We start from the raw sequence: 19374 nt of genomic DNA on the forward strand, positions 1-19374 counted from the left end.
GACCTGGGCTGAAGGCAGATGCCCAACAACTGAGCCACCTAGGCGCCCCAGGGTTTCAGATTATAGATCCTTGTTGTCAAGCTTGAGTGACTGTCTTGTTCCATTCCACACTGTACCTTATTCTCAGCAGGTGACCCTGTCATTATTTTACATCATAAAGAAAACCCAGGCAACTGGGGTGAACTTTCCAATCTCCAACCCTCCAAATTCACCTGTATTTTCATTCCTAGTGATGAAGAGGATGATAATCGCCAGACACGATGCATTACATTCCTTGCCTCTTTTTCTCCTCACAAGCAGATAGGTGCTAGTATCCCCATTCTACATATGAGGAAATGGAGGGTCAGGAAGACTTAACCTACAGTCATATAGCTAGCGGGGGATGGAGCCAGGGTTAAACTCTAGGTCTGACTCTGAGGCCTGCATTCCTCCCCACTATTTCACCTAGCTTTTTTCCCTCATTTCTTTTCTTCTCTCCTTCTTTCCTTCTTCTGTTCCGCCTCCCTCCCTCTCCTTGCTTTCTACCCTGCTACTCAGAGAAAAGGATTAGAAACCATGGCTTTCCCCACTTTCCCTCTTTAGGCCCTAAGGAAACAGCAAACATTGCAGAGAAACTGTCATCAAGACATGAATATTAGATGTGAGGCGCCAAGAGGAAGAAGACTGGAAAAGACTGGAGGAGTAGGGGAACGGAAGGACAGCAGCGGGGAAGAAGGTAATAAACTGCCTGACATCCTAAATTCTAGATTATCAATGAGGTACCCAAGTGGGTTTGTCTTACAGCAAACAATATATACAGGCCTTAGCCGTGTGAATCATTCATTTCAACAAAGTATAACTGAGTCATTCATTCATTCAGTAAACATTTATTGAACACCTACTATGTGCAAGGTATCTGTTTCCTTAACTCTGAATCGGAAGGCATTTTTTGGACAGCAAGATGTAGAATTTGGAAAAAAAAAACACCTGGAACATATGTTTTTAAAAATTTTTTTTATTAACATAATGTATTATTTGTTTCAAGGGTACAGGTCTGTGATTCATCAGTCTGACACAATTCACAGTGCTCACCGTAGCACATACCCTCCCCAATGTCCATGAACATATGTTATTATAACTTTACCGAGAAGGCTTTGGGAGAGACAGAGATAATACAAGGTGCTTGTCTTCAAGGACCTCTGGGTCTGGTGTGCGGCTGGGAAAGTGGGAGAGAATGGACAAAAACAAAGGAGTGGAATTCTGTACAGTCTGTGGTATGTGCCATAACCTCAGTAGGGATCAAATGTGGTAAGAGTGTGAGGGAGACTACATTTTGATTAGAGAGACATTTGTATGCTGGAGTCTCATTGGTCATTGTAATTATTCCTAACTTCGAAGTTAAATCATGAGAGTGGATGTTGAGAGAGAGAAAGAGGGAGACCGGGAAAGGTAAAGGGTAGAGTGAGGAACAGGGGAAGAGAAGAGAAAAATCTCTAGGGGTGAGCCTTGGGGGCAAGGTCACCTTCGGAGGAAGGACAAAAAGGAGCCAGGGAAGAGGTCAGAAGGGACAGCCAGAGGACTGGGAGGACCAGAGTAATGCAAAGTCACAGCAACAAAAGCGAGGAAGACTTTCACAGAAGCCAGCGAGTCTGGCCTGCAGCATTTCCTAAGGCACAAATCCTTCCTTTTGGCCCAGGCGGTGCTGGACAAAGGGTTTTCCTGAAGTAGCCACTGGGTGGCAGTGGCGGCAGTGAGAGCTGGAGCTAAGCCAGCCTGAAGCAGGCGCTTCTCTAGTGTGGAGGACCCTGGAGGGAGCCCTTGGGTGTATGCCACGCCTCGAATCACACGTGTTCGCCTCCGAAGAGATCAACTTCATTCCTAGGAGCAAAGGAATAACGCAAAATACCTTATGATCAGAAGCATTTCATGATTGGGGCAGCTGGGTGGCTCAGTTGGTTGAGCATCTATCTGCCTTCGGCTCGGGTCATGGTCCCAGGGTCCTGGGATCCAGCCCCGCATCGGGCTCCTTGCTCAGCAGGGAGCCTGCTGCTCTCCCTGCTTGTGCTCTCTGTCTCTGTCTCTCTCTGACAAATAAATAAATAAATAAAATCTTAAAAAAAGAGAAGCATTTCATGATTTACAAAGTATTTTCACACCTACTGAACAATTCAATATTCGGGAAACCCTGCAAGGTTGGTATTATTATGCCCATTTCACTGGGAGAGAAAACTAAGTCACAAAGAGGTGTCCAGCATCACACAACTAATGCTTGGGAAAACAAGGATTCGAACTCCTGTCTGTCTGCTTCCAAACACCTGGGCCTCGTATGCGATATCACAGTAGCCCGCTGTCCAGGACCCAGGCTATGATTGCTTCCTCCATGCCTCCCTTTTATCACGGCAAGGAATCTCCATGTTTCCCCTATCCAGGTTCCTGGGCCTCCAGGAGATCTAGATCCCAGGTTCTAGAGCCTCCCTTGCAGGCCTGCCGCCTCCTCTCACTCCCAGAATCCAGCTGGGCAACATTCCCAGGAGGCTGAAGATCAGGTTCAGAGTCCCCGTTGCTTCTGGTTCCCTGCAGAGTGGATTCTGCCCAGACTGCACCTCCCTCCCCAAGAACACCACTCACCTCACCCTCAGAGTCCTCCAGGCCCAAAGCTTGCCCCCTCTGCCGAAGACCCCCACGATCCTGGAAACTCAGCCCCAGGAGCCCCAGATCCAGAGCGCTCGACAAATTGTCATTCTCTGGCACTCAGCTCTCAAACGTCTAGGTTAGGCTTCTGTACTTTCTCTGCTGTATTCAGACCGGAGTCTCCTGGAGTGGTAGAGAGAGATGAGGGGTGGTGTGTAGGAAGGGGTGGGGCCTGTAAGGGAGGCACGTCGGCTGGCATCCTGGGGGAGGAGTGAACTACCTCATCTCCCCCTCCTCTGACGTGTGCAGTAGGTGTCTGGAAAATGACAGGCTGAGAAGTGAACCCCCCAGTTTTCCCCCAAATCTGCTTCTCTCATAGCGTTTCCCATCTCTGTCAACAGTAACTCAATTCCTCCAGTTGCTCAGGCTGCAAATCTTGGAATCGTTCTTGATTCCTCTCTTTCTCTCACACCCCACATCAGTAAATCGTGTTGTCTCTACTTTCAAAATCTAGCCAGAATCCGACTGCTTCCCATCACCCTCGCCAACCCGGTCCAAGTCACCATCATCCATTGGCAACAGCTCCAGAGTTTGTCTTCCTTCTGTTTCCCCAGTCCTGCAGTCTATTCTCAACATAGAGCTAGACCGTGACCCTTTAAAAGTACAAATCAGGGGGTGCCTGGGGGGGTGCAGTCGGTTGAACGTTGGACTCTTGGTTTCCGCTCGGGTTGTGATCTCGGGGGTCGTGGGATCGAGCCCCGCGACTGGCTCTGCCCTCAGTGGGGTATCTGCTTGGGTTTCTCTCTCCCTCTGCCTCCGCCACTCCCCACCCAGGGGTGTGCGCTCTCAATCTCTCTCTCTCCCCATCTCTCTCTAAAATAAATAAATAAAATCTTTTAAAAATATATAAATTAGACCCCAACACTTGTCTCTTCTAAGCCCTCAATGGCTTCCCATTCATAGAAAGTAAAAGCCAAGCAGTCCTTGCAATGGTTCCTGAGGACCTTCATGATCTGGTCCCTGCCAAACTCTCTGACCTCGTCTCTACATTTCCTCTTCCTCCCAACCACCTGCTCTTTATCTGAAGTCACCCTAATATTTAAAGAAACTGCCCTCTCTATTCCCCCGTCTTCTCTTCTCTATTCCCCATCCCACCTTTATTTTTCTCTATAGCAATGATTACAGTCTATATATTTTACTTGTTAATTTTCTTTTCTTTTCCCTCCCACTAGTATGAGGGCTCCATTAGAATGAGAGTTAGAAAAACTCTCTTATTCACTACTGGTGAACTACTGGTACCTAGAACTGGACCAAGCACACAGTAGGCTCTCAGTGAACATTTGCTTATCTTTTTCCCGGATTATGGCCAGTGGCTTCAGAGAGGCAACTAAGCATAGCGATTAAGTACATGGAGACTAGCACCTGGGTCAAAGGCAGGCCTGCCTGGGTTCAAATCTTGACTCTACCACTAGATAGCAGAATAAATTCTCTGTGCCTTAGTTTTCTCATCGGCAAAGTAGGGGCAATAATTGTACTTATAGAGAACCTATGGGGCCATCAATAAGTGTAAAGCACTTAGAAGAGTGCCTTGCACATAGTAAGTGCTATATAAGCATTTCTATAATTATATGCACATGGACTTAAGATTTATATCAGTAGTATAGGTTTTCTAAAATCTTTCCGTGTGTTATCTTGCATTTCTGCCCATGTTAACATTCATTCATTTCCCATGTTTCTGCTCACTTATACAGATTTATATGATCTCCCTGTAGTTTTAGTCATCTCCTGTGGCCTGGCTCTTGATCTATAAACGTGGATGTTTTCTTGTGTACTCCGTCCTACAGTCATTTAGAAACTGTTAAATAGTAATCTCGCCGGGCCCCAGTTTCCCAATCTATACAGTGAGTGGGTTGGACTAGATAATCTCGATGGGCCTTTCTAGCTCTGACGATTTCCCAGGCCAGGAGGAGGGACAGGCCCCGCCCCCAAACCCGCCCTCTTGGATATGCCCTCTGGCTGACAAGGGGAAAGGTGATAGAGTCAGCTGGGCTCAGCTTCTTGGGGACCAGGTAGGAGACATGCCAAGTTTCTTGGGTGAGGGTGGCGATGGGGTTCCTGGGCTGGACCAGGCTGGGGGAAGGCGTCAAAAGTAACTATAGTGTGGAGACACTGGGACCAGGGTGAGGGGAAAGGTAAAGTCACCATGTGGACAAATGTTGTAATGGGCTAGGAGACAATTTGGGTCCGGGCATATTCACCCATGGGATAGTCTCGATAGGCCTCCACCCTTTCGTCTAGCCAAGATCTGAAAGACAGAGTCAGGTGCAAGATGAGAATAACCCAAACTTAGTGCCTGCCCTGCTGGGCCCCAGCACCACTTGCTGCCCATCATTCCCCAGGCCGGACCACGGGGCTTGGGCAGGGGCTGGCCTGGCCTGGGTTGCGTGCGGACATACTCCTCTTAGCTACTCCTCATGCTTCAGTCACGACCCTCCTCATTCTCTGCTCTTTGGTTTCAGGTCAGGGCTGGGAGGCCCGGAAAATCCAGCCACCCTCACTTCTCCCTTTTCTACCTCTAGGGGAGCCATGGCGGGTGCAGAGTCCTCTCTGCTCACAACCCTAGGCCCCAGCCCAGATCCTGGCGACAGTGAGGCAGAGCTGGACTGCCGTTTTAATGAGGAGTTCAAGTTCATCCTGCTGCCTGTGAGCTACTCAGTTGTCTTTCTGTTGGGCCTAGGCCTCAATGCCCTGACCCTCTGGCTCTTCCTCTTTCGCCTCCGACCCTGGGATGCAACGGCCACCTACATGTTCCACTTGGCCTTGTCAGATACTTTGTACGTGCTGTCACTACCCACCCTCATCTACTATTATGCGGCCCGCAACCACTGGCCCTTTGGTACTGGGCTCTGCAAGTTCATCCGCTTTCTCTTCTACTGGAACCTCTACTGCAGTGTCCTCTTCCTCACCTGCATCAGCATCCACCGCTACCTGGGCATCTGCCACCCACTGCGGGCACTGCACTGGGGCGGCCCTCGCTTCGCAGGCCTTCTCTGCTTGGCCGTTTGGTTGGTCGTTGCCTGCTGCCTCGTGCCCAACCTGTTCTTTGTCACAACCAGCGCCAAGAAGGACACCATCCTGTGCCATGACACCACTCGGCCCGAGGAGTTTGACCACTACGTGCACTTCAGCTCAGCCATCATGGGGCTGCTCTTTGGCTTGCCCTGCCTGGTCACTCTTGTCTGCTATGGGCTCATGGCCCGGCGCCTGTATCGGCCCTTGCCAGGGGCCGCCCAGTCATCTTCTCGTCTGCGTTCTCTCCGCACCATCGCTGTGGTGCTGACCGTCTTCGCTGTCTGCTTCGTGCCTTTCCACATCACCCGCACCATTTATTACATGTCAAGGCTGTTGGAAGCTGACTGCTGGGTGCTGAACATTGTGAACGTGGTCTACAAAGTGACTCGGCCTCTGGCCAGTGCCAACAGCTGCCTGGATCCCGTGCTCTACCTGCTCATTGGGGACAAATATCGACGTCAGCTCCGGCAGCTGTGCAGGTGTGGGGGGCCTGAGCCCCCCATGACTGCCTCCTCCCTGGCACTGGTGTCCCTGCCTGAGGAAAGCAGCTGCAGGTGGACATCCACCCACCGGGACAGTGGCTTCTCTGCCCCTGGGGCAGATAGATTGTAACCCTGGGAGCCAGGTAGTGAGAGGAAAAGGGGTGAGTGCAGGGCAGAACTGAAGGAACTTAAGTTACCCCCAATATGGCTGCTTCTTCCTCTTTCCCAGACTCTGGAGAGAGGCCCACACCCTGAGGATTAAGAGGAACCAGGTAAATCATGTGTGACCCCATCTCTCATTAAACCCTTCAGTTGCCTTCTCCTTTTTAGCCAAAGGCAGTAACAGCCACTCTTCTTTCTCTTTGCTTCTGTCTCCTTCCTGGGACCATCGGTCCTGTCTCTTGATCCTACAAGGTTTCCTAAAATTCTCACGCAGTCTCCACCTTTTCTTCACGTTTTCCCCACACACATTTGTATAGCATGTGTTCCTTCAGCCAGAACTGAGCATTAGACTGAAGAGGTGGAGAAGCTGGGGTAATCTCAGGATTGGTCTGATGTGTCTGATGGTGATAGCCAGAATCGGGAAGTGGGGAGCACTGGCATATCACAGATGCCCAGGATGACGTATGTGGCGCCCACACCCACTTCCTGGTTTCCTCTCAGACAGGATAGTCTTGCCTACCAAAGTGCTGAAATAGGGCTCAATCCCAGACAGCCTGCAAGCCAGGGTTCCCATGTGCATCCGGAGGCATGGCACTGTTGAACTGGTGTATAGCCCTGGGGTACAGAGGGAGCCCTGAGGCTTACCATGGGGTGGATACCCTACCTGGGGGCAGGGCTCAAGCTGATGTTGGCCTTTGGAACAGGACCTCCTTTATGATGTTTGCTGAGAGCATACTTAACAGTTCTCCTGTACTAAATGAAAAGAACAGCTGAGGGCTTAGAAAGAAAGAGAGGTGGTGGGGGTGGGGGGTGGGGAGGAGCTGTCATGTTTGTGGCTATAAGTTCCAGCACCAAGGGGTAGAGCAGGTTTGTACAGAGTTTGGAGTGGTGACAGGAACTGACACCCAGAGCTGGCTCTTCACTGCTCTCTCCCATTTCTCTAGTGCCTGCCCTGGGTGAATAATAAATCAGTCACCAACTCTTTCAGATCAGGCCTTAGGGCTTCAACGCCAGGGCAGACAGAGCATGGGGACGAAGACAGCTCCCCTCAGAGTCTCGCATCCAGTCACTCTTCCCCAGGACCATCTCAGTACTTATGGGCTTTCAGGAGTTGGGAGTAGGTATGGAACTTGGGCAGCTAACCCACAAGCCTCGGGAAGTAAGGGTTTCTAGGCAGGCATTCATCAGAAGGGTGGGCTTACACGTCTAGGCACCCCCCTCTGAAATTGCCTTCTAGCCCACTGGTCTCCTGAGTCTCCAACCTTCCTTTTATTTTGCTCCGCTCCTGCTGACCTGTCTCTGATCTCTTACTTGTCTACTGGCATCTAAGGGATCTCTCTGGAGAGTAAGGCTGGGGTTAGTCTTCAGAAAAAAAAAATGACTCTGATGCTCCTGAGTCTCCATGTTCTCCGTCTCCCTGCTTCCTACCCAGGACTCCTTCCGTTAGGAGTAAACATACTGGCCTTTTCCTTACTAGTTTCCCAGGGTCATGGCCACTGCCTAGACTGTTACCTACCCTATTTTTCATCTGTACTCTCTCCCTTTAATTCCTGTGACCACAGTCTCCTTGCCCACCACTTACCTCTTCTATCCACCGGCCCCACCAAGTAAAGCTGCTTTCTCCATCACAGGTGACCCAGCCTCCTCTATTTCTCCAGTCCATTTAACCCATATCAAGATTCATTTGACCCATTACCAAGACTCACTGCCCAGACTGTGTGGTCTGCTACTTTGGGGCTGTCTTCCCTCCCACTCAAACTTTAGTTAAAGTGGGGACTTGCTTACCTTTCTCCCAAGAGAGTCCCTTGACTCTCACCTTCAGCCAATTTTCTCCTCTTGCTTAGACTGAAGGAGATTGCAGGTGAAGCCAGAGCACAAGGCTGGCTTGACCCACTGAAACTTCATATCTTGGAACTTCATCTAAGCTCCCATTTTTATTAGCTTGCTGAGTTCGTAGTGAACATTCCAGAGCAAGGGTTTTCTCTCTTTTCCACCTTCTCAAGACTCCAACCTCATCCTACCCTATGACCTTCTAAGAGTTACCTTGCCTCCTGGAAAACTGAGAAGATCTAATACCTCAACGTCTTTCTGCTTCATTCATGATAACTCTACTTTTATATCCATCTTGTCTTTCTTCCCTGTAGACCCAAAATAAGAGGTGGCCCTCTTACTTGTTCCTTGGTTTATCCTTTTTCATCATTTTCAGTCTTTCCATAACTGATTTCATACCACCTTTTAAAAAACACACACAACATAACCCAACCAACCAAAAATAAAGCATCATCACTGATACCATGACCCTGCTGTCTCTTGTAGCTAACTTTCTTTTTTTTTAAAAGATTTTATTTATTTATTTGAGAGATAGAGAGCACGAGAGGAAAGAGGGTCAGAGGGAGAAGCAGACTCCCCACTGAGCAGGGAGCCCGACGTGGGACTCGATCCTGGGACTCCAGGATGATGACCTGAGCCTAAGGCAGTCGCTTAACCAACTGAGCCACCCAGGCGCCCTTGTAGCTAACTTTCTATTCATCGTATTCATTTCACTGTCAAATTTTAGAAAAAGTACCATAACCTCATAACCCCATTTCACCACTACAAAGTCACCTCTTAACTCTCTGAACCTGGTTTCCTTCTGTACCTGGAAGAACACAAATTACTACAAAAACAAGATCTTTAATGATATTTCCTCTATATTCATCCTCTTTGACAATCTCTAGTTCATGTTACCCTGTTGCATATCCTGTTTAAAAAAATTTTTAATGAAAACGACATTTAAAAATTCCACTATGACAACATTAAAGGAAATTTTGAAAGAAAATATTCACCTACACTTCCAAACCCCAGACAATTGTTTTCATTTATCTATGTGCCATGCTTTTTCAGATTGCATAATACTTATATTGTATGGAAGTGCAATCACAGTGTACATATATTTTATATTTTTGCCCTAAGAAACTTTTATTGTAAATACTGTCCTTGTGCTACAGTCTTACATATCTATCATTTCAATAGCCACATAAAATTATATCCATTAGTAGATTATATTTTATTTGACTGTTCCCCTATTATTGGACATTTAGTCAACCCCCAATTTTTCTGTGCTTTGAACATCTTAATGCATATGGCTTTTTTCTTCTTTACAATTCTGTTCCTAGGACAGGTTCCCAGGAGTGGGATTACCAGATCAAAAGGTATAAACATTTTTTATGGATCTTGATTTCCAAAAAGACTGTACAAATTTTCAATGCCACAATGGCACACAAGTGTTCCAGCTCCTTTGCAGCTCTAACATTAGACTTTATAAGAAATCTTTTTGGATGGCTTAAAACATTATTTTGTGAGGCACCTGGGTGGCTCAGTCGGTTAAGCGTCTGCCTTCACCTCAGGTCATGATCCCAGGGTCCTGGGATGGAGCCCCACATCTGGCTCTCTGCTCAGCGGGGTGCCTGCTTCTCCTTCTCCCTCTGCCTGTTTCTCTCTCTGCCAGCCCCTCCCCCTGCCTGTGCTCACGTTCTCTCTCTCTCTCTCACTTTGTCAAAGAAATAAAATCTCTTAACCCCCCCCAAAAAAACCGCATTAATTTGTTAACTTCACTTTTTTGATTACTCATGGGATAGAACACTTTTCCATATGTTTACTATTTGTATTTCCTCTTGTGTGAACTCTTCATATCCTTCACCAATTGGTATGAGTGGTCTTATATATATTGGTGATCTTATATATCTAAATGTATTCTTTATTTAACATACATGTTAACCTTTTGTCATATTTGATATACATATTTCTTCCATTTATTGTAATTTTTGCTTTCAATTTTAGTCTCTTATTTTATCCTCTTGCTTTAAATTTCTCTCCTCCTGCTTTTACTTATTACTTCCTCTCTCTTTGCTGGCTTTTCCTCTTTTACTACTTAAGTAAACAGAGTTCCAAGATCTGTCATAGTCATAACATTTGGGGTTTATTTAATCCACTCCCCCGCCCCATCTCACCCTTGATTTTCTCCTGGAGAGAACATATGTGCATACATATGTTTAATTTCCAACATTAAACAATTCAGTTGACTTAGAGTCCTTGAGAATACCTCAGAAATCCTCCAGGGCCTACTACCCCTCACTTTACAGAACAGGAAAACAGCCCAGAGATATGACTTGCCCATTACTTAAGTTAGTGACAGAGGAGGAACTAGACTTAGGCCCCAGGTCCCCTGACTCCCAGACCTCCTTCCTTTACACCACGCCAACTCAGTTCTAGCCTGTCCTTTCTCCCACGTTCCACCTCTATATCTTCAATTGCCCACCGGACAGTTTCACTTGGATTCTCCATTGTAACTTCCACCCCAAGATGTCAAAACTCCCTAAACCAGTTCCTCTACCTGTCTTGATCATTTCTTTCCACGCCATCTTCTTTCCTCAAGTCGCCTAGGCTCAAAACACTCAGGTAACTTCAATTCTTCTATTTCACGGGATTCTGACCTTTCTTTAGTTATCATGTCAATTATAATCAGCTTTCCTTTATGATCCCAATGCTACCATTCTAATACTGACTATTATCACCTTATCCCTGACTGACTGTTACAGCTTCCTAACTGGTCTTTCTTACAGCCAGTCTATCCTCACACAAATGCATCCTATATAATGCATACTGCCAGGTTAATCAGCCCTAACACTGCTCTCACAGTTTCACTCTCTTTCTTAAAACTCTCTCATCATTCCCCATTGTCTACAAGACAAGTTGAAATCCTTTAGTTGGAAATTAAAGAGAGAATTTTCAGCCTTATTTTCCATTCCTCCCCAATACAAATCTTTCTTCTCCAGCTAATTTGAGTTCCTCATTCTTTCTCCAAATAAGACTTGCACTTTCTCAGCTCTGCACCTTTATTCTTCCTTTCCCCCACACTAGAATGCCCTCCCTTTCTTCTCCCACTGTCCTTTTCCTACCTAGTTTCCAAGGCCAGGCTTAAGTCTCACTTCCTCTTTGAGGCCTTGTATGGTGACTCTTACCCACAGTGACCTTCCTGGTCACTCTTACAGTAATTATTGTCTATATCAGTCACTTGGCACTTTTACTGTCTTTCGAAATTATACTATTATTGTTAATTAACTCTTTATGTATGTTTGCTGTGAGTTCCCTACTGTAAACTCCTTGAGCTACTGTGATAGAAGAAAGAGCATAGGACTGAAAAGCAGAAGAGCCAAGTTTAAGCCCTGGTTATGAAAGTGGGGCTTAGGTGTGTCACTTGGGTGAGTCACTCAGACTCTTTGAGCCACAATTTCATCACCCATAAAATAAGGATCATGATCTCAGCTTCAGGTACTTCAGATTGTGGTAAGGCTTTGCAAATCTAGAGAGCTAACCAAATATAAATGGTTGTTATTATATCACCCCATTTGCTTAATAAATGGTGCTTAATAAACATTTGCTGAATGATTACATGTCAGTAAATCAGTTTAGTATTTCTGTTCCTGGGCATATTTCCATGTTAAGAGGCCACAGAAACCCCAAGAAACCTAAAGATCTAAGGGCACTTTAGCAACAGTGGAGATAGAGAGGGCATTGGAAAGATATTGTGAAGGAAAGTAGACCTGTCCTTCATCTCTCACACCACACAACACTGGCTACTCACTAGTTGGCCTACCCTAAAGCTAATCTGGATGTGGAGAGGAGAAGATGGCACATCTGAGATTTCACTTTCCTCACATTTTCTACTACTTCATCCCATAATCCCCAATCAGTTAGGCCAAATGCTTCACCCAGGATGCACCTAGGACTCTATTCTCCTTCATCGATGTGATGAAAGCCGGCTTTTTGGTGAAGAAGGTGACGAGAAGTAGTAGAGAGAACAAGCAATTTTAGTCAGATAACCAGACTTGGCTTTGAATCTTCAATCTGCTACTCACTAGTTGCATGATATCAGACAAGTTACTTAATCTCTTTGAGCTTCAGTTTCCTCATTGGCAAACTGGGGATAGTAATACTCATTTAGCTGGGTTGTTGTGAAGTGTCAATGAAGTAATGGATGAAGAAACATCATTTACAGTTCCTGTGGGTGGGAACCCCTTTTCAATAGTTCTCAACTTTAGTGTAGTTGGATGAGGAACCAGAATTCTAGATTTGGATTTGGTGTTGCTTAGAAGTGATAGTTAAGATCATGACGAAGGCTGAACCCTTGAGTGTGAGAAGCAGAAGGCTCAAAACTGATTATTGAGAGATGACCACAGTGATGAACTGGGAGGAAACAGTTTGAAACTTTGGCATTGCATCAAGGGAGAAGAGAGTTTCAAAGAGAGGGACTTATAAAAGTTATTTTTAAAAAACATTTGAATGAAAGGAAAAGAAAAGAAAAATCAAGGAAGTAAGCAACAGTGAATGTATAAGAGAATTCGGGGAAGATGAGACTCTCAGAAAGATAATAAAAAAAAAATACTTGATTCCTTGCCAACCTGCATACAAAAGATATTAGCCAATGACATTGACTAAAGAGGCCAATCTCAAATAGCTTTTGAAATCAAGATCTGTTTACATGTATTTATATTCCTCCTTCCCTTTTAGTTCCTATATGACTTTGCCTCTTTCCAAAGATTTCAAAATCACCCACTGAATGCATTACTTGCCATACCTACAGATTTTATATTTCTAGTATGAGCTGAGATGTGGTTTGTCACCAAAAGGGACTACAAAAATAACTTGAGTACAACCAAAAAGTGAGTCTGTCTATGAGGGCAACTCAGTGTATGTTTGATTGCCAGAATTTATATATTTAGGTCACAAAGTGGGAAGGAGACAAATTATTTTTCCTTGAGTCAAAGGGTAAATTATTAAAATGTGATAACTCTTCGAGACAAATAAGATAAAATGGGGGCTAGCTGGCTATTACTGTACATTTTGTACCACAGTTTGAGGCCCTAGTCATGCTGTTGGAACTACTGATGGGAAGAAGAAACCAGATGTATTTGGAAAACTAAAGAGATAAATCAACTAATGTCTTCTCAGAGCATTGTAATGCTGGCACCTGCTCAATTTGTTTACTTCTCACTGATATTTAACTTATTGCTCATTGTAAGCCTCATCCCCTTTACTACACCAATAACTATTTATCTCCAGTGTGAATAAAACATTTCTTTTTACACCCTCTAATCTTGCTGGATTTCTTTCAGAGGGTAGCCATTGCTCTGGTTCTTTGAAAATATAAGCTAGTTTGATTTTTTGCGAGTTTCTGTCTTTATTCATTTCTCTATGGCAGTTTCCCAAAGCACATATTCTGGGGCAGTAATACATATTACTGAGTTTTTAAGGGGTTGGATTAGAAGGGAGGGTCCAACATAGTGACATGGACAGACCCCGAACTCAGTTTCTTCCATGGAAATCTACACTTACATATAGAACAATTCCTCCTGAAGAAGAACTGAGGGGCCGACTGAACAGCTTCAGCACAACAAAGGATAGAGAGACCGCATAGAGAATGGCAAGAGAGATTGGGATACAGCAACAATGGGAACCTCACTCCCAATGCTGCAAACTACAGTGGGGAAGGATAGCACTGAGGAAACTGCTCATAGATTTGCCTGCCATCAGACATAGAAAAAAAGCCACGGTTTAAAAGGCAGCTAGACTATAAGTGAACTAATGCTAGAACATCCCCTAAACGGCAGGAGAACTGCTGGAACACTCTCCAGGGTTGGAGATGCTGGTGAGCACCATTGTTTACATCCCCCCCACCTTGATGCTGCAGATAGGAATGGGGTCTGGGCACTTTAGCTCAGGGCACTCACCTCAGTGAGCCCAGGGACCCTAGCCCACACCAGCTCCAGTCATTCCCCCAAGGTGGCCTCCCCTACTCCTGACTGCCTGAGCTCCAGTTTTCCCGCCAATGTGGCCCCAATGTGGTGTACACCAGGACACCCCTGGAATGTGTCCACTACAACTGCAGCCATCTCACCTAGGTGGCATGGGTACAAAGCTCTCCAGCACACTCCAGCCTTTGGCCCACTTCAGCTGCAGCCAACTTGCCAAGGCAACCCCTGCATGGAGCATCCTAGAAAACCCCCTCCCACTTGCGTCCACTTCACCTCCAGCTGTCCCATTAGGACAGCCCCAGTGCAGAGTGCCCCAGAACTCCCAGCCTGTGCTTGTTAACCTGGGAAAGGAAACACATCCAGGTGCAGGAAGCAAAGAGAATCCCAAACAAGATGAACCCAATCAGGTACACACCAAGGCATATAATAATTAAAATGTCAAAGAGTAAAAATAAAGAGAGAATCTTAAAAGCAGCAAGAGAAAAGCAACTAGTTACATACAAGGGACACTACATCAGGCTATCAGATTATTTTTCATCAGAAACCTTGAAGGCCAGAAAGGAGTGGCATGATATATTTTCAAAGTGCTGAAAGGAAAAAAACCTACAACCAAGAATACTCTACCTGGCAAAGTTATCATTCAGGATTAGAGGAGAGATAAAGAGTTTCCCAGACAAACAAAACTTAAAAGAGTTAGTCACCACTAAACCAGCCTTAAAAGAAGTGTTAAAGGGACATCTTGAGGTGGAAAAAAAGGTCATAACTAGAAGTAAGACATTATAAAAGGAAAAAATTTCACAAGTAAAAGCAATCATATAATAAAGGTAGTAAACTGATCACTTATGAAGCTAGTATGAAGGTTAAAATACAAAAGTAGTAAAATCAATTGTATAAAAAATTAGTTAAGAGACCCACAAAATAAAAAGATGTAAATTATGATAGCATATACATAAAACATGGAAGAGGAGAGTATAAACATAGTGCTTTGAGATTGTGTTCAAACCTAAGTGACCATCAACTTAACATAAGTTATATACTTAAGATGACATATATGAACCTCATGGTAATCACAAACTAAAATTATAATAGATACACAAAAAATAAAGGGAAAGGATTCCAAGCATAATAGTAAAGAAAGACATCAATCACAAGGGAAGAGAGCAAGAGAAGAAAGGAACAGAGAACTACAAAACAACCAGAAATCAATGAACAAAATGGAAAAAAATGCATACCCATCAATAATTACTAGATGTAAATGGTCTAAATGCTCTCTAATCAAAAGACATAGGGAGACTGAATGGATGAAAAAAAAAAGACTCATCTATATGTTGCCTACAACAGAATCCACTTCAGACCTAAAAGTCTGAAAACTTCACAAACTGAAAGTGAAGGAATAGAAAAAAAATACCATGCAAATGGAAATAAAACAAAACCAAACAAACCCAACAAACTCGGATAGCGTTACTTACATCAGGCAAAATGACCTTTAAAACAAAGATTGTAATGAGAGACAAAGAGGGGCATTACACAGTGATAAAGGGATCAGTCCAACAAGATGATATAACAATTGTAAATATCTATGCATTCAACATAGGAGTACCTAAATACATAAAGTAAATATTAACAGACGTAAAGGGAGAAATTAACAGTAATACAATAATAAGAGCCTGTAACACCTCACTTACATCAATGGATAGATCATCCATAAAGAAAACCAATAAGGAAACAGTGGCTCTGAATGACAAATCAGACTAGATGGACTTAACAGATATATACAGAACATTCCAACAAAAAAACAGCAGAATATACATTCTTTTTTCTTTCTTAATTTTTAAAATTAATTTTAATTTAATTTTTTAAAATTTTTATTTAAATTCTAGTTAGTTAAATACATTATTTTCAAGTGCATGTGGAACATTCTCCAGGATAGATCACATATTAGTCCACAAAACAATCTTAAAAAATTTAAGAGATTGAAATCATATCAGGCATCTTTCCAAACACAATGGTAGGAAATTAGAAATCAACCACAAGAAAAAACTTGAGAAAACACAAACACACAGAGGCTAAACAACATGCAATTACACAACCAATGGGTCAATGAAGAAATCAGAGGAAATTTAAAACTTCCTGGAGACCAGTGAAAATGGAAATAAAATGTTATAAAATTTTGGCGATGCAGCAAAAGCAGTTCTTTTTTGAAAAAAAAATTTTTTTAGAGAAAGACAGAGAGTGAGCACAAGTTGGGGATTGGGGAGGGGCAGGGGGAGAGAGAGAGAATCTTAAGCAGGCATGGAGCCTGACACAGGACTCGATCCCAAGGCCCTGAGATCATGACATGAGCTGAAATCAAGAGTCAGACGCTTAACCAACTGAGCCACCAAGACACCCCACAAAAGCAGCTCTAAGATGGAAGTTTATAGTGATACAGGCCTACCTCAAGAAACAAGAAAAATCTCAAACAATCTGAGCAGTATATAATTGATGAATTATGATGAGTTGTATGTAAGTGATTAATCCCTAAATTCTACTCCTGAAACAATTATTACACTGTATGTTAAGTAACTGGAATTTAAAGAAAGTTGAAACTAGAAAAAACAAAAAAATGAGTTTTTAAAACTTAAATGATAAAAATAATTCAGAATTTTTCAGCTGTGGGGTTTTCCTCCTACCTTTTTGAGTTTTATTTCTAATTTATTTTTAGACAGTTATGCCAGCTCTGCTGGTTTGACAATGTCTTCACAAATTAAAAATGAAAAAAAAAAAAAAACCCCAAAGTTCGAAAACAAAAATGTTTAAAGATTCATAAAAGTTTGTAAAAACCAACTCTGTCTTACCAAAATTAGCAATATGTGAAAAAGCAGTAATATACTGCTTTTGTCTTTTTTATAAAAGATTTTATTTATTTATTTGAGAGGGAGAGAGAGAGCGTGGGAGAGCAGGAGGGAGGGGCAGAGGGGGAGGAAGAAGCAAGCAGACTCCAAGCTGAGCAAGAGCCAAGTTCACGACCTTGACGTCACAACCCCAACATCAGCACCCAAGCAGAAATCAAGAGTCAGATGGTTGGCTGACTATCTGGCTGGGTGGAGACACCCAGGCGCCCTAGTAACAAACTGCTTTTGAATCAGTTGTTGACTCTTTCTGTTTTTCTGCTCTCTTCTCCCCTGGCAAGCTGATCCCTGCCTACTCTGGGGCTGGATCTTCTTGGATAAATTAGAGCCCTGATAGGTCTTCCTGGAAACTTCAGATATTTACTAATTTATTCACTTCATTCAACAATATTTACTGATCACCCATTATGTGCTAGGCACAGGGGCAACATAAGTCAGACACCTACCCTGTCCTCAAGAAGTCTATTGGATAAATATTCAAACACAGTGGACAGATATTAATGTTGACTTACTATGTAGCAAGCATCGTTACATGCAGATGGTATAAAGTTTTCCATGTGAAAGAGAAGTGATGATGTCAGGCTACAAAAGAATCTACATAAGGAGTACAAGACAATTGAAAGATTTGAGTTGTTTAAGATTAATTAGGTCCTTGATTTTCAAAAGTTGCTTCAGTCCATAATAAATATGATAAAAATTATATACTGTTAATCCTGTTTTTGTACTTGAGCTCTTTCAGAAAGGACTTTATTTTTTTTAAGATTTTTATTATTATTTATTTATTTGACACAGAGAGAGAGAGAGAGAGAGCAGGGGGAGCAGGAGAGGGAGAAGCAGGCTCCCCGCTGAGCAGGGAGCTGGATGTGGGGCTCGATCCCAGGACCCTGGGATCATGACCTGAGCCGAAGGCAGACACTTAACTGACTGAGCCACCCAGGCACCCCACAGAAAGGACTTGAATGTGCTACAAAAACTTACTATGGGAAAACCAGTTTTTAAATCAGAAGTAAGCCAAGCAATATGTAATGGACTCTGAGAGTATCTTACCCAATACCCATTATCCCAATCTTCTTTACTCAGAGAACCCCAATTTTGTTTTGGGCAGCAATAAACCCAACTTCCTAAAGGTATACCTCACGGTGGCCACATGACCTAGCTCTAGCCAATGAGATTTAAGTAGAAATCTACTGGGTAGGGTTTCTAGAAGAGCTATTGTTTTCCTAATAAAGAAAAACAATTTAGTTTACTAGATCCTTTAGCTTTTTGCCTTATGCTTTTTACCACTTTATTCCCATGTAGAACACAGACAAGAAGCTTAGAAATTGAGCAGCCATTTTACAACCGTAAAGACATAAAATACACACTAAAAAAATTGTGAAGCAGAAAGCTGTAAGGATTATCTTGTGCAACTGGACCCACCCTTGGGCTGGCTACCTTGAAATTTTTTTTGTTAAAAAAAACACCCAGGGGTGCCTGGGTGGCTCAGTAGGTTAAGCATCTGCCTTCTGCTCAGGTCATGATCCCAGGGTCCTGGAATCAAGTCCCGCATTGGGCTCCTTGCTCAGTGGAGAGTTCGCTTCTCCCTTTGCCCCTCCCCTATCTCTCATGTGCGCGCGCACGCACGTGCTCTCTCTCCCTCTCTCTTTCAAATAAATAAAATCTTTAAAACAAAACAAAAACCACCTATTTTGTTGAGCCACCACAAAAGGGTTTCTGTTACATGCGGTCAAATGCAGTCCTAACTGATACACTCTACCTCAAAAGGGAAAGGTTTGCAGGAAAAAAATATTTTAATTTTTATTAGGAGAATAAGGAAAAGACTTTCTTCTGATTTGAAAAACAATGGGATTTCCTGCAAAATAAAAGTACTTTTCTTTTCTTGATCTGTATCTGCCTATGGTGGAGAGCAGGAAATATAAGCTAACTCCTGCCTCCTGATCAAATGAGATCAAGATATTAGCTTTTGTTTACTAGAGCAGTGTCTCCTAAAATGTGTCATAGCACAATAGGTTTTTGAGATGTACCTCAGGAAAAAAGAAAAGAAAAAAACCTGTTCTTGATCAACAAGTTTGATAGATATTGAATATAGAACCCCTTCCTCTTAGTAATTCACAGCAGGCATTATGATGTTACAAGCTCTGGATAAATCCTGTAGTAAAAAAAAAATAGGCTTAACATTTTTTGACCCAACCCCTTAATAAGCAGTTTTTTAATTGAAGTATAGTTGACATACAATGTTATATTAGTTTCAGGTGTACAACATAGTGATTCAATAATTCTCTAATTATGCGATGCTCACCACGATAGATGTGGTTACCATCTGTCACTATACAAAATTATTGACTATATTCCCTATGCTGTACT

The 19374-nt window shown here is 43.5% G+C and overlaps 1 protein-coding gene across 1 annotated transcript; it reads left to right on the forward strand.

Annotated features, from left to right (window-relative positions):
- The first annotated feature begins 5196 nt into the window (after positions 1 to 5196).
- On the forward strand, positions 5197 to 6294 carry P2RY4 (pyrimidinergic receptor P2Y4). Its single transcript, XM_027609193.1, has one exon. It carries the CDS (start codon positions 5197 to 5199, stop codon positions 6292 to 6294), a length of 1098 nt encoding a protein of 365 aa, XP_027464994.1.
- The last annotated feature ends 13080 nt before the right edge of the window (positions 6295 to 19374 follow it).

The sequence above is a fragment of the Zalophus californianus genome, chromosome X, assembly GCF_009762305.2.
Source record: "Zalophus californianus isolate mZalCal1 chromosome X, mZalCal1.pri.v2, whole genome shotgun sequence".
In the NCBI taxonomy this organism is placed as follows: Eukaryota; Metazoa; Chordata; class Mammalia; order Carnivora; family Otariidae; genus Zalophus; species Zalophus californianus.

Coding starts and splice junctions, on each gene's coding strand:
- P2RY4 (XM_027609193.1), top strand. CDS start 5,197: ATGGCGGGTGCAGAGTCCTCTCTGCTCACAACCCTAGGCCCCAGCCCA.